The 15,458-nt window shown below is 50.5% G+C and overlaps 1 protein-coding gene across 1 annotated transcript in view; it reads left to right on the top strand.

The window, feature by feature from the left end:
• Window positions 1–12,518, top strand: part of Parp1 (poly(ADP-ribose) polymerase 1) — a 36,335-nt gene extending 23,817 nt beyond the window's left edge. Inside the window, exons 14-23 of the mRNA XM_006974189.4 lie at window positions 2,652–2,780; window positions 4,310–4,393; window positions 5,294–5,416; window positions 5,836–5,964; window positions 8,553–8,651; window positions 9,532–9,684; window positions 10,310–10,437; window positions 11,030–11,091; window positions 11,601–11,715; window positions 11,970–12,518. Coding sequence (XP_006974251.1) covers window positions 2,652–2,780; window positions 4,310–4,393; window positions 5,294–5,416; window positions 5,836–5,964; window positions 8,553–8,651; window positions 9,532–9,684; window positions 10,310–10,437; window positions 11,030–11,091; window positions 11,601–11,715; window positions 11,970–12,051 — 1,104 coding nt within the window. The 3' untranslated portion in view covers window positions 12,052–12,518. The remainder of the gene's footprint in view (window positions 1–2,651; window positions 2,781–4,309; window positions 4,394–5,293; window positions 5,417–5,835; window positions 5,965–8,552; window positions 8,652–9,531; window positions 9,685–10,309; window positions 10,438–11,029; window positions 11,092–11,600; window positions 11,716–11,969) is intronic.
• Window positions 12,519–15,458: the final 2,940 nt, after the last annotated feature.

Raw genomic sequence — 15,458 nt, forward strand, 5'->3', positions numbered from 1 at the left:
TATGACTGGATGTTTACATTTGGTTGAGTCAGGGGCTTGCTGTTAGCAAGTCACACTGGCCGTCATCTGGCTTCAGCACCGGAAATGCTGGGATTGCAGCATGTGCACCGTACCTTCTTAAGGCCACATAGACTCTTGCAATGTTAGTACTCTTGTCAAGGGCTTGTACATGTTGGTTTTCTAAAAGAAAAGAGATTTACAAATGGATGCAGATTTTGATTCCAAGCCTTCAGGGTCTAGCATGCCACAGAGGAGAAATTCTTCCTGTTGTAGAGTGGTGTGTGTGAGCTCTGCATTAAAAATAGAATTTAGAGGAGGCTGGAGAGATGGCTTAGTGGTTAAGAGCACTGGCTGTTCTTCCAGAGGACCAGGTTCAATTCCCAGCACCCACATGGCAGCTCACAACTGTCTGCAGCTCCAGTTCTAGGTGACCCGACACCCTCACACAGACACACATGAAGGCAAAACACCAATGCACATAAAATAAGAATGAATTATTTTTAAAACATAGAATTCAGAGGCCAGTGTGGTGGCTCCCACCTTTGATTCCAGTGCGCAGAGAGCAGAGTAGGTGGATCTCTATGAGCTTGAGGTCACTCTGGTCTGCATCATCGAATGCTCCAAGGCAGCCAGGGTTACCTAGTGAGACCCTGGAGGGGGGTTGTTTGTTTGCTTTTCAAATAGAATTTAGCTCTTACATAATGCTGAGGCTGAAATCTTGAGACCTTGGACTTTAGGTGGACAGACAGGCTTGGTCTGGCTTAGTAGTTCCCTCCATTGAATTAAATATCTTCACTAGTTCAGAATTTTTGAGACAGACACAGACAGACATTAACTACCCAGGGTTAGCCACAGTAAAGTTGTGGCGTATGTCTGCATCTGGCAGCTGTCACCTTTGGTGTCATTTTCCTGCCATAATAGTGGAATCCTGCCTTAGGTACCATGTGGTACCCACCCATCTCTTCCCTCACGGCCCAGGATCACCACACACCATATGTCCAGACACCACTTTCCGTAGGAACACAATGTGAGACAGATAAGTAGTTTAGCATTTTAAAAGCAGAAACCATGAAGCTAACCTTAGTAATTTAGCCCAGCATTATGCAAAATGGTCCCACTGTATTGTGATTGACACCAACAGAACCGTGAGCATATCCTGTTTGTGCTATGACATGTGGTGTGTTGCTCACCTAGCACTGGGCTTAATTTAGAGTGGCAATTTCGAAACCTCAGTGGCTTGCCGTGTAGCCCGCAGCTGCCATAGTAAACTAACGCCTGCCTGAAGGTACTGTTTCCTTTTGGAATGTTGGGGTTGTGTGGGTTGGTTAGTTTTGTAGTCGGTTTTTGTTTGGGGTTTGTATTTGTTTTTCAGGTTGGCGTCCATTAGTTTTTCATTGGACTCAGGTCATGAGGCTTGGCAATGGGCACCTTTACTAACCCTCTTGAGTGTTGGTTTTAACGTTCAGCTAATGCATCTTTTTTTAAAATTTTTGACAGGGTCTTGCTGACCTGAATTCACTATGTAGAGGAGGCTAGCCTTAAACTCACAGGCAGAGATCTGCCTGCCTCTAGTGCTAGGATTAAAGACGTGTACCCTCTTGCACAATTAAGACATAATTTCTTCAGACTCTTTAGAACTCCATCTTGGGCTGAGCTAGAAATTATAGCTAGCTGATCAAAACAAAGCAACTCCCTCCCCCTGGTTAGACATTGAGATCTTTTCGGGTACCTGCTGTGGTGATTCAGGTAGGCATACAGATGTGTGAGTGCCTCTCAGAGGGTCACCCCAGGTGGAATCCCTGGGTCATAAATAATGTGCTTAGTACGTCATTTTAAAACCCGTAGACAGTTTGCACTCCAGCAAGGTCATCCCCGGAAAAGCACCTCTAGAGTTCTGTGTGCAGAGTAGGTCCATTGGGAAACGACAGCAGTACCTGGGAGCCATGGTGGCGCAGATGACTGCAGCTTAGCCAGGGAGAATCCAGGCCCACAACCCAGCTCATTGCCCATCGCAAATACCATCCCATACACCGCATTCGTGACAGGGACCAGCACAGCTCCTGCCTGCTCAGGGCTTAGGTAGGAAAGCCAGAGGCAGCAATCACAAAGCGCTTGGTCTTGACCTAGCCCAAGTCTCCAAGAGGCAGGAGTAAAATCTCATATACTACTAGTTCGTTAGGTAGTACCGTCTCAGAGAACAGAGGAGGGAGGTCGAGGAGGGACGGCAGTTTCTAAGAGGTGCCACATCTCTGTCAAGCTGGCTGGCAGAAAATGAGACCGAGGAGAGAGATTGTAGGGAAAACCATGTAGACAGGGTCCTGCAGCTGGCCCTGGGTAGCTGGCACAGGGAAAGGGAAGACTGTCTGATCTTCATTTTCATAGCAGCCATCCCTTCTAAGGTGGGCATGGGTGTGCATGGGCAGCTTCTTCCACGGGGCACTAGCATACCCAGAGAGGGACAGACATTGTCAGAACAGCTTGGGAATGCATGGGAATTATTTTGCCGGTGCAGAACTCCTGGCCACCATTGTCTGGAGAGTTTTCGTGAACATTTGGCTTTTGCTCGCAAGTATCCTGCATCCTAGTTACCTGTAGGTAAACCCTGATGACACAGCCCTTTGTCCTCTTCTGGGTTCCCTGCCATCCTGAAGGATGAAGAGGCGGTAAAGAAGCTGACGGTAAAGCCTGGCACTAAGTCGAAGCTCCCAAAGCCAGTGCAGGAGCTCGTAGGGATGATCTTCGACGTGGAGAGCATGAAGAAAGCCTTGGTGGAGTACGAGGTGGGTACCGCAGCTGGGTCTGCTCATTTGCTGAGCCTGGCGAGCTCTCCGCTATTATTTTTCCTCTCTTAAAAAAGAAGGAAAAAAGTGATGCACATCCTCATCCCTGCTCCTGCTTGCCAAGCATCACTGTGCTGTGGAACATTAGTGTACCGCAGAGGGCTGGCCCTGGGCCTCTTGGGCCTTTTCCGGTTTGTTTCTGTATTAGGGTGAGTAGGTCTGGTTCTTTGGTGCTCAAACATACCAGCTAGCTGATGTCAGTGGAAGTCCAAGACTTTGTTCACTGGTAGAAAAAGAAAACTGGACTGGAGAGAGATTGCTTAGTGGATGAGAGCACTGGCTGCTCTACCAGAGGACCTGGGGTCAATATCCAGCACCTGCATGGCGGCCACAACCCTCTGTAACTCCAGTTCAAGGGAATCTGGACCTGTCTTTTGGCCTCCACAGGCACTAGGTACCCAAGTGGTACACAGGCCTGCATGTAAACAAAACAGTCACAGATAGAAAATAATTTTCAAAGGTTTTAAACTATAAAAAAATGTGACCACCACTGACTTGACCCATGCTCCAGTCAGTCAGTCAAACTCAATCAACTCTTTCTTAAAAGCTGGAGTTGGGCATAGCTGTGGTAGAGTGCTTGCCTCCCATGCATGAGGCAGAAAGAGAAAGGAGGGGCTGGAGGTGAGGTGAGGGCAGTTGAGACCGGAGTGCTCCCGCTTGGGCCTGCATGGCAAGAACCACAGGCTAAGTCACGCATCTCACCTCCAGTCCCCCCACGGGCTAAGTCACGCATCTCACCTCCAGTCTACCCAGCAGCTGAGGCAGGAGGAGGAGACCTCTGCTTGGCCAGCCGTGAGTCCAGAAGGTGTGGGCTGCGTGCAGATCAAGTGGCTCTGGTGGATGTGTCCAGTGCCACGGTCTTACAGCAAAGAGTAGGATCTCGTGGCACGCGGGTGTCTCACTCAAGCACTTAGTGAACAGCACAGGCCGGTTCACTCAGGAGGGAGTAGGTGTCCCTTGAAACACGTAATCTGGTTTTTGAGTGGGGAACTGTTGGCTTTTCATCACTATAGCAAAATGACCATACCTCGGCCTTCTCTGCTCAAGATCCTGATTAACAGTGGTTAGTCGCAGTGTTGTTGAGAACAAATGTGTAGCCTTTTGGGGTGGCTGACTTGTAAAGGAAGTGTTGAATCAGGTGTGTGTTCTTGAAAAATAATGCTTCCCACTTGGAAATTGGAGGCTCTTGTTTCTGAACTGGATGGCAGTAAGGGTGCCCTGCCTCCCTCTGGAGTCCTGGGTAATGCAGCCTGCAGTGGGGGGCTTCACCCATCACGCTGGTCCTGTGGGATTGCTAGGAATTATGTTGCCTCGTCCTTCAGAAGTGCTGAGCTGTACGCGTTGGGCTGCTGTCACACGCCGTACAGGTTGGAGTAACTTCTGTGCAGGTGGTCCGCTGATCTATGAGGGGACCGTGTCCTGTCACCGCTCTACAGAATGCCCAGCCTTTACTTCCCCTGTCTCCCCAGATTGACCTTCAGAAGATGCCCTTGGGGAAGCTGAGCAGAAGGCAGATCCAGGCTGCCTACTCCATCCTCAGTGAGGTCCAGCAGGTAAACAAGCACCTCGGGGTTTCCAGCAGGCCAGCTTCTCTTGCAGCGAGAGGCAGTAGCCACATCTACTGTGTGGTAACGGTGACGGTGGTTTGTGTGGATTTGTTTGTTTGTTTCCATCAGTTCAGTAAATGTTACAGTCCCTGTCACTGGCCAAAGATTGTTAACAAAATATACATACAAGTAATAATGCTTTTAGTTAGCACATATGTAATAAACTCTAGAAATCTGGTGGAGAATTTTATTTAGTGTGTTCACAGCCCTGGGGCTTTCTAGTGACATCTCAAGAGACCAGAAGGCTCTGCTTGTATTTGAGGGTGGGGTGCAGCCTCTTGTGAGAAGAAAAGGAAGCACCCAGCAAAGTAGACTTCCTGCTGCTGGAACACTAAGCCTGGAGTGAGCTGTGGAATCCGGGTGCCTCTGAGCAGTGACCTTGTGTCCCCACCTCCACTGACACTGTCTGGGCTTCCCAGTTCAAGCTCTTTTCAACTCATACTCCCCAACATTATGAAGTTTTCTTTTTGTTTCTTTGAGACAGGGTCTCTCTATGTGACCCTTGATGGCCTGAAACTGTATAGGCCTGGCTGGCCTTGAACTCAGATCCACCTGCCTTTGAGTGCTGAGGTTAGAGACGTGTGCCACCATGCCCAGCTCTACAGTTTTCAAACATAAAAACCAAAGGAATTTTACAGCAGTAGCCATGAGCCCAGCACATAGAGTTTGCAAAGGCACTTTGTGTGGCGTGTATGGTAACGTAGTTGTTGGTGTGGTTAAGCTGTGCTGTTGTTCCAGAACCACGGCCCGCCCTGCTCATCCAGTGAGAAGGAGCTGTAATGACCATTTCCCTGCTTGTGCACCCAGCAGTCAATCCAGCCCTGTGTTCCTCCTGTCCCCTTCCAGGCAGTGTCCCAAGGCAGCAGTGACTCCCAGATCCTGGATCTCTCTAATCGCTTCTACACCCTGATCCCCCATGACTTCGGAATGAAGAAGCCCCCCCTCCTGAACAACGCAGACAGTGTGCAGGTAGTGGCGCTGGGCTGGGCTGGGCTGGGCTTCCCCCTGGGGATGCCCTCCTTACTGTGTTCTTTGAGAGCAGGATCTACGGTTTCTTCCCTTGCTTTACCAAGTAAGTCTAGGAAATCGTCACTAGCCAAGAAGACCTTTTCTCTGTCCCCACATAAAGGCCCCCGTGAGTCCTGACTGAGATCAGTATGTGACATCTGCCCCTCACTTCCCCAGGCATCAGTCTCATCAGCATGTCAGGAAATGCCTATGATTGTCAACTGTTAAGTGAGATGTGGTGGCAGGCTCTGGCCAGCCAAGAGATTCCCTCCCGCTCCCCCACTATGTGGGAGGTCATCTACATACTGACTTCTGTCAAGGCTTGACAGTTTGTCTCCTTCCCTGTGGACTTAACTCCCAGGTCTTTGTTTTGTCCCCAGGCCAAGGTGGAGATGCTGGACAACCTCCTGGACATCGAGGTAGCCTACAGTCTTCTCAGGGGTGGGTCTGATGACGGCAGTAAGGACCCCATTGATGTCAACTACGAGAAACTCAAAACCGACATTAAGGTGAGAGGCCTCCCCTTCCCAGGTAATCAGGAGTTCACCCAAGAGCAGTGCTCTCCAGCCTGCATCTGCACTCGGGCCATCGTGACTGCTCCTTAAATGTGCAGCCAGGCCTTGAACCTGCCTCTCACAAATCCAGGTGGTGATGATGGTCCTTGAGACCCCCTGCAAGGGTCTTCTGAGCTAGCCAGTGCCTCAGGTTGGTGTGGAGACTGGATTTTGAGGGTCCTGCCAAAAGTTCCTTTTCTTCTATTTTGGGTACAAGCAGTCCATTGAACTTGCGTGTGTTGAAGGCCCAGGCATGTGGGAATTGCCCTGCCTGGGCTGTGTTCCTCTGCTCCTGGCCTGACGTGCCTACTTCTGCCTGTGGCAGGATTAGGGTATGCAAGAGTCTAATGAGCCAGCACCTGTTTCTGCCAGGCAGCGTGGACCCGTCAGTCCAAGTAGTACTGAGGCTTGGAGGCTGGACCAGGTGTTTCCAGATTCTTGGCCTCTTAGTCAAAGGATAAAAAGGCTCACAGGATTACAGAAGTAGCGTAGGCCGGTTGATCCTCTATTTTGATTGACAGACTTGATTGATATGCATGCCTTTTGCCTCCTGTGCATGTTCTTCCCATAATGCCTCTGGTTTTAATAATGGGGTACCCAATTTTATATAGGCATAAAATGGTAGAGAGAGGATTTGTCCTGGTCAGGGTTACTTACTGTTGCTGTGATGAAACACCATGACTTGGGAAGAAAAGGGAGTGCTTTCACTGCACATCAGAGTTCATCATCAAAGAAGTCAGGATGGGAACTCACACAGGGCAGGCTCCTGGAGGCAGGAGCTGCTGCAGAGGCCACGGAGGGCTGCTGCTGACTGCTTGCTCTAATTAAGAAAATGGCCGGGCGTTGGTGGCGCACGCCTTTAATCCCAGCACTCGGGAGGCAGAGCCAGGCGGATCTCTGTGAGTTCGAGGCCAGCCTGGGCTACCAAGTGAGCTCCAGGAAAGGCGCAAAGCTACACAGAGAAACCCTGTCTCGAAAAACCAAAAAAAAAAAAAAAAAAAAAAAAAAAAGAAAAGAAAATGCCTAACAGACTTGCCTACGCCCAGTCTAATGTAGGCATTTTCTCAAGTGAGGCTCCCTCCAGTGACTCTAGCCTGCGTCAAGTTGACATAAAACTAGCCAGCACAAGATTTTCTGCAGAAGTTCACTTAAAGGTTGTTGTGTTTATGCCTAAGACCAACTGAAGCTTGATCAGCCTTCCTCCTCACACCCGGACATAGCTAGAACATAACTGATTGAAGCTATCTAAATTTTGTGGATATTAAGAGGAGACACTCACTGCGTTGTTTGGAGGTTGGTGTGCCAGCTCTGTGCAGATGGAGGAGAATGTGCACAGAGTGAGAGTGAGGGTCTCAGGCTAACAGCCTTAGAGGAAGGGTGCTTGCATGGCCCGAGCCAAGTGGAGTCCCAGGGAGCTCAGCTGTTCCCTATGCCTCCCGCCTCCCAAGCAGGATATCGTGCCAAGTGTACATTCAATGGGAAAGCTATAGGTTCTTGGTAAAGAAGCAGCAAAGACAACTAGAATTCCTAGGTTTTCCAAACTTAGAATAAGAAAACATAAAGACCATCCATAGCCTCCTGCATTAGCTCAGTTTGTTTAGTGTGAATTCCATTGACGTCACATAATTGGGCGTGTGCTGAGCCAACACATGGAAGAGAGGGACTATCCTCAGCTCCCTGCAGTGGGCTGGGGGACAGTGCAGTGAGGGACTATCCTCAGCGCCCTGCAGTGAGACTGGCTGACAGTGCAGTGAGAGACTATCCTCAGCGCCCTGCAGTGGGGCTGGGGGACAGTGCAGTGAGGGACTATCCTCAGCGCCCTGCAGTGGGGCTGGGGGACAGTGCAGTGAGGGACTATCCTCAGCGCCCTGCAGTGGGCTGGGGGACAGTGCAGTGAGAGACTATCCTCAGCACCCTGCAGTGAGACTGGCTGACAGTGCAGTGAGAGACTATCCTCAGCGCCCTGCAGTGGGGCTGGGGGACAGTGCAGTGAGGGACTATCCTCAGAGCCCTGCAGTGGGGCTGGGGGACAGTGCAGTGAGAGACTATCCTCAGCGCCCTGCAGTGGGGCTGGGGAACAGTGCAGTGAGAGACTATCCTCAGCGCCCTGCAGTGGGGCTGGGGGACAGTGCAGTGAGAGACTATCCTCAGCGCCCTGCAGTGGGGCTGGGGGACAGTGCAGTGGTAGAGCACTTGCTGGGCATGTGCAAGGCCCTTTTGTCCATCCTTAGGACTGGGGGAGGGACAAGGAAATAGAATGATATCACCTTGTGTTCCACAGTGAGCTGAGTTCCTGGTCCAGAGTAATTTCCTTATTCCACCTCACTAATCTTACGCTCTAGTGTGTAGACAAGAACTCTTAACTCCTCTAGCAGTCCAAGTGGATGAAGGAGTGGTGTTTGGGCACATGGGACCCTGGCCTAGGCCGTAGGTGTCACTCTTGGGTAGCATGGACTGTTCCGGCATCCTCTGGGCTTGTATATCGATATTCTTCACGGGGCTCGCTGGGGTCTCCCTGCTGATTCCAGATGCCTATTTTCCAGGTGGTTGACAGAGATTCTGAGGAAGCTGAGGTCATCAGGAAGTACGTTAAGAACACTCATGCGACCACACACAATGCCTATGACCTGGAAGTGATAGATGTAAGAATCCTCTCCCCATTTCTGTCCTGCCAGGTCTCCCCGTCCCCTACTTTCCGGGTCCTGGCTCAGAAAGAGTGGGCTGTTTTGTTTGCTCTGCTTTTTTTTTTTTTTTTTTTTTTTTTTTTTTTTTTTTTTTTTTTTTTTTGAGACAGGGTCTATAGTCCTGGCTGTCCTGAAGCTCACTATTAGACCAGGCTGGGTTTGAATTTATAGAGATCCACTGGCCTCTGCCTGTGCCTCCTGAGTTCTGGGAGTAAAGGGGTATGCCACCACAGCCATCCCTGCTCTGTTTTAAGTAAGCAGAAGTGACTTGTTTGTGGAGCTAGAGAATTAGTGGTATTGTGCAGTTGGCTGTGCCCTTTAATGGTGTATTTAAAGTGCCCCAGATTTGGTTTTAGGATAAGAAAATATGGTTACCAGAAGCTCATGATAAAGTTCCTCGGGCCAGATGTAGTACACATCTCTAATCCTTAGGATAAGAAAATATGGTTACCAGAAACTCATGATAAAGTTCCTCGGGCCAGATGTAGTACACATCTCTAATCTTATCACTTGGGAGGCTGAGGCTGGAGACTCAAAGGGCCAGGGCCAACCTGGGCTGCATAGTCAGTTCCTGGTAAGCCTGGGCTACATAGACTAGTCTCAAAGCAAAAGTTCCTTAGGTGCATGTCTGCTGCCTATTAGCACCAGTGTTTTTGATGGCTAGTCCCTGTTGAGGGGAGCCTTGGGACGTGGGCATTGGATCATCGCATCCTAGCCTGCGGATAATGCCACAAAGCTGAAGTTTTCAGTCTTGGGACAGGTGGTCAGTGTCAGTCCATTCATCTCTTCGGGTAAGCTGAGTCACAGTATTTCTGCCTCCCTTTTGCTGTCTGTCCAGATCTTTAAGATAGAGCGAGAGGGAGAGGGCCAGCGCTACAAGCCCTTCAAGCAGCTTCACAACCGGAGGTTGCTGTGGCACGGGTCCAGGACCACCAACTTCGCTGGCATCTTGTCGCAGGGTCTGCGGATAGCCCCGCCTGAAGCACCTGTGGTAGGTGGCTGACCTCGGGCATGGGGGCTTAGGAAGTACTTGTTCCTGCAGTAATTTCCTCCTTAAAGAGCCCTGGGTGCTGTGGGGAGAGCCTCTGACCCTGCAGCTGCCCGTCAGGAGCACAGCTGTGCATGTTGGAGACAGCTTCTGGAACAGAAGTGTCTAGACCAGGATGCTCTGAAGACTGATTGGCCATGTTGACATGCAAAGAACAGGCTTTGGAGCCCAGGCATGCAGCTCTATGAGCTCCTGTATTTCCACCAATAAAATGAACAGGACGAGGAATAGATAGGTCACCTGCTGGGTTATAGAAGGGAGCAGCTGCACAGGCCTGGGATGGCCATCTCAGCCCCTCACCTGCTGTTCCAAAGACTCCCACTGCACTTACCCAGGGATTAGGAGTAGCCAGTGCTTGCTGGATGTATACCTGTGTCTGGCTTAGTCTAAGTAGTGATTATTAACTCATTAAATCGTCACATTACCCTCATGAGACTTCTTGGATAGGAGAGAGTGGCATCCTAAGCTGTTATGTGACCTCCCCCAGTGGCACGTGTAGGTCCTCCCTGCACTGCCTCACTGACTTGCTCTGGGGAGGTTTTCAGCTGTCCCTCTTCCAACTCTCCAGACAGGCTACATGTTTGGAAAAGGGATCTACTTTGCCGACATGGTATCCAAAAGTGCGAACTACTGCCACACCTCTCAGGGAGACCCGATCGGCTTAATCCTGCTGGGAGAAGTTGCCCTTGGAAACATGTGAGTATCCTGGCTCTGAGGCCAGGGTGGGTAGAGTGGACCCGAAGGAGTCTCCTTGGCCGTCAACAACCATGGAAATCTCCCGCCAGTTAGTGGACTCGGAAGTCAGGGTTCTTGTTAGAACAGTAGACAGTGGATGGAGGGGGATCCAGAGGTGCTGTGAAAACCCAGGGGAAGGAGAGTGCAGGAGGCCGGGGACCAGCAGCATGAGTCCTGCCGCAGAACAGGGAAGCAAAGCAGGGAGGCCATTCTTCAAAGAGAGCTTCCTCCGGCAACCTCCTGGTCCTGTGAGCTGTGACCAGAAGAGGAGACGGTGAGCTGGTCATAGGGTAGACTAGACAGGAACCCTCGAACAACCGTCCATGGCCCCAAGCAGGCCCTTCCTTTGGAAATAAGCCCTAGCAGCGGCAGTTGTTGCAGGCACTCTGCTTAACACTCTGGGTTCTGAAGAGTCCAGGAGCTGGGGAGGGAGGCTCCAGTCAAGGGCAGGGTTCTGTGGGCGTGCAGTTGACCTGACGGTGAGGATGCTGGGGAATGTTGGTTTGGGAGCCCGTGACCAGGGGCTGGCCCGAGACTGTCCTCTTTTGAACAGGTACGAACTCAAGCATGCCTCACATATCAGCAAGTTACCCAAGGGCAAGCACAGTGTCAAAGGTACTGTCCCTCCAGCATGATGTGCAGATGGTGAGGGGTGGGGTGGGGGAGGGGACAACTGACCTTTCCTCCAAGGCTGGACTCTTGGAGCGGGCTGCTGGAGGCTCATTTAAAACCAAAACTGTTTTGTTCCTGTGGCTGTAGCTAGTACCATAAATGCCATAGGAACTCGGACACCAGGAACCAAACCAGAGAGGGCCCTGGTGGCTCGACATCTTGACCAGTTGTGTCGGGCCTGGAGGAACCTCTGGTGCACCTGGAACTGTTGAGTGGGTAGCACATGACCAAGGCCTTGGGGTGTTCGCCGGTTATTACTCCAAGGCCTCTATGACTTCACTGGTTTAGACTGGTGCCTTGGAACATTTATAGCTTCCATGTTTGCATCCGAAGGATGTTTAAAGTGAACGCACACATCTTGCATAAAGTAGATGTCATGTAGCCAGGACGTTTTCACACGCCCTATTACACATCCCTTGTCACACCTAGCACTTGACCTTTCTACTTTACAGGTTTGGGCAAAACCACCCCTGACCCTTCGGCCAGCATCACCCTGGAGGGTGTAGAGGTTCCCCTGGGGACAGGGATCCCATCGGGTGTTAATGACACCTGCCTACTGTATAACGAGTATCCTTTCATGGCCGTGCTGTGTGTTCTGGAACTATACCAGCAGGTGTGTGTGCTCGCACCGCCCGGGGCAGCCTATATGGGGATGGTGACAACTTTTCCCCTGCATGGTCTCCTGTGTGCACTTGAGGTCTGACTCCGTGCTGTATGGGTAAACTTGGCTCTGGGCTCCAGCCTTCCCCGCTGTGAGGGGATTCAGTGTGAAGAGGGCCACAGGATTCAATGGTTGGCTCCTTGACCACGGCTCTCCCCAGGTACATTGTCTACGACATTGCTCAGGTGCATCTGAAATACCTGCTGAAACTGAAGTTCAATTTTAAGACGTCCCTGTGGTAAAGTGTGAGGGGTGTGCTGCACCCAGCACCCAGAGCCCGGCAGGGGAAGGCCCCCGGCGCCTCTGCACCACAGACACCACAAAACCTCAGCCACACCGATGCCTAAGGGTGGCACCCTCACCGAATCTCCTTAGGATTTAGAGACGGGCTAAAGGGCTACGAGTTCAAGTCCCTTGTCCACGCTGACTCGGTGGGAGGGTTGTTGGGGTTTTAGCCTTCCAGGCACAGCCCTGATAGACACAGCTGGCGGTAGAGGAGAAGCTGGGGAGAGGTTTTTGTTTTGTTTGCCTAGACTAGTCCTGAGGAAAAAACAAGCCACGTCACAGTCACAATGTCTGCCTTACTGGTTTCCCCAGGGAAGGAAAATGTGCTTCCTCCTTTTTTTCAAAGGTTTGTCTTTGGTTTTGATTTTGGCAAAATGTTAAGCATTTATTTTAAGCTAAAAATAAAAGCTAATTTCATACTATATAGATTTTCTTTTATGTTGTACCTCCTGTCCCCTTCTTAGCCTTCTGGGCTTTTCTGTTGTTTTGCTTTGGTTTTCAGTCACACATGTGGGGTAACCAGAAAAGAAGGGGCTTCCTGAAGCACTGAAGTGGGGAAAATGAATTTGTAATGTGGTCAGTTCAAAGTTGCATTTGGGATTCTTGCTTCATCCATGAGCAATTTTGTCTTCCAAATTAAAGCACCTGTAATCAGTACAGCCACCCAAAGGGCTAATAGTTCTCAATTAAAATGCAAATGGTTATCTGTCCTGTGTTGTGTGGCTCCTCTCCTCTGACAGGGATATGGTTATCTTCACGGTGAGAGATCTACAGAGGCCCTGAACCCTAAGACTGTCATACCCATAGGGAAGGATCCCTTCAAATTACTAAAACTTGGCAAGGCAGTATGTCTCACTATACTGTCCCAAAGCCACAGGGCGTCCATCCTAGAGCTTTCTGGAATTTGAAAGTCATAGTTGAATGTTACATTCAACTCTGAAAGTCAGAACTTCTTTTGATCCTTTACAGAGGGGCCAGGACTGGCAGGCCAAAGGCAGGAGGCACAGGCCCAATATCATAGCCACCAGAGGCTGAGAGGACTCCCAGCATCCCCCAACCCCAAGGACTTCAAACTTGGAGTTGTTTTGGTGGTGGTGGTGATGGTTTTATTTTTGGTGAGAAAAACAAAAAGCAGAACTTACTCAAGGCAGGATGGGGGCGGGGGACTTAAAATTTTCTGACTTGAGCAGTTAGTGTCCATTGTGATCTGCAGTTGTGTCCTGGGGAGCCCAGGGGCGTGGGGAGGTGTCAGGTGTCTGGTGAGAACACGGGGATTGGTTGCATGGCAGGGAAGTTCTTGCCTTTGCTGTATCTGCACCCACGTCACTCGGTAAAGCTCATCAGCTACCAGTCACCCTTAACGGCAGAGAAAAGCAGTTACCCTCCAGTCCCTGACTAGACACGGTATTTTTAATTTGGGGATGGTGCTTAATGGATTCCCTGTAATCAAGACTGGTTTCTAAAGCCCAGAGTCCCATTTCTATTTTATTTCAAGAAGGGGCATTCATGACACGTTGCAGTGTTCACTTGCTACTGTTCTCCATGTTTAAGAAAGTCAAGTCTGACCGGTTGGTGGTGACACACCTTTAATCCCAGCACTCAGAGGCAGAGGCAGGCGGATCTCTGAGTTCTAGGACATCCGGGCTACACAGAAACCCTGTCTTGGGGGAATGGGGCGAAGGGAAGAAATTCAAGTCTTACCTGAGAACAACTGTCTTAGGGTTTCTACCACTGTGAAGTGACACCGTAACCATAGCAACTCTATTGTTTGTTTCTTTGCCTGCTTTTTCCAGACAGGGTTTCTCTGTGTACCCCTGGCTGTCTTGGAACTCGCCCTTAGACCAGCTCTGCCTCCTCAGTACTGGCATTAAAGGCTTGTGCCACCACAGCTGCTTTTATAAAAGAAAACATTTAATAATGGGCTGGTCTACAGGTTGAGGGGTTTATTCCGTTAACTAGCATGGCGGCGTGCGGGTACACATGGTACTGGAGAGGTAGCTGAGAGTTCTGCATCCTGATCATCAGGCAGCAGGAGGGGACAATGAGCCACTAGACCTGGCTAGCCCACCCCCGTGACACACTTCCTCCAGCAAAGCCAGACTCCTCACAGTGCCACTCCCAGTGAGCCTACGGGGCCGTGGTAGACTCCCACAGCAACCAAAGAAGCGATCAGCCGGTCTATAAATTAAAAGTCAGGGCGCAGGCCCAGCTCAGTTGTAGGGCACATGCTTGTGTGTCCACAGAACCAACAACAACCTTGCTCCAAAACTGAGTGCTCCACAAAAGAGGCGCACCCTGCCTCCCTGGTGAGCTGCCCGCAGCCTGTGTCTGATGAGCATCCCATGGACGGTATCCGTTCAGCACCATCCCTTAGCTGTGTCAGACCACACTGTTGCAGTGCAGCACACGCCTGTGTTCAGAGGGCCTGAGAGGCGCTGTCCAGTCCTCCAGTGTACTGTTGGCCAGCAGGCTTCTGTTGTCTACCTATACTCTTGGGGAGGTGAGAACAGCTCTAACATCCCACAGCACACTTCAGAGCTGCTGTAGAGTCGTCTGCCTGGAACTTGATTTTGGTGTAAACATTATGACCTGGGTTTTAGGAATGAGGTTAGGACAGCTGAGGTACAGGGGTGACACGGGCCCGGATGTGTGCACAGGGTACACTGGTGGCACATGCCTGTAATCCTAGCACTTGGAAGTGTCAGGGCTACATGAGTTGGTCTCAGTTTTTCTTTAATTTAAAAATAAAATAAGCTAGTCACATTGAGCTTTTGTGGGGTGACTTCCTAGCCTACAAAAGCTGGGTCTCCTCTATTAGAGTGTGCACATTAGCAGTGACTTTATTGGCGGTTAGCTGGTGCCTATAATTCCAGCACTGGACACAGGCAGTGGGCTTTGTTTCTCAGGGCCAACCTGGACTAAGTTATTGAGACACTTGTCTCATGAAAAAGCTGATTTGGGGCTGGGGCAATGACTTCATGGGAAAGTGCTGCACTGTAGGGAACCAGCCCCCACACATATTTACCCTAGGATCTCCTGAGGAATGAGGGATAAGAGACTTAAGTTACGAGAGAAACGGAGAAGACACAGGATAGACTCGGGTGGGCCTGCATCCTTATCCACCGGCCCAGAACTTTATTCCAAAGGTCTGTTTATAACAATGCCAAGGGGTGGAGCAAAAGACCTCGCCCTTGCTAGATATAGTCAGTCACCTGGTACCCAGGCCCGTGGTCCAATCATCCTCTTAGGCAGTCCTGCTGGGTATGGCCATGAGGAAACCTAGTGGGCTCCAACACCACACATGCATGTCAGCCTGAATTGGGATTCTCATACTCGCACAACCCTGATGGGGCTGCACGCACCC

Source organism: Peromyscus maniculatus, chromosome 11 (genome assembly GCF_049852395.1).
Source record: "Peromyscus maniculatus bairdii isolate BWxNUB_F1_BW_parent chromosome 11, HU_Pman_BW_mat_3.1, whole genome shotgun sequence".
Lineage (NCBI taxonomy): Eukaryota > Metazoa > Chordata > Mammalia > Rodentia > Cricetidae > Peromyscus > Peromyscus maniculatus.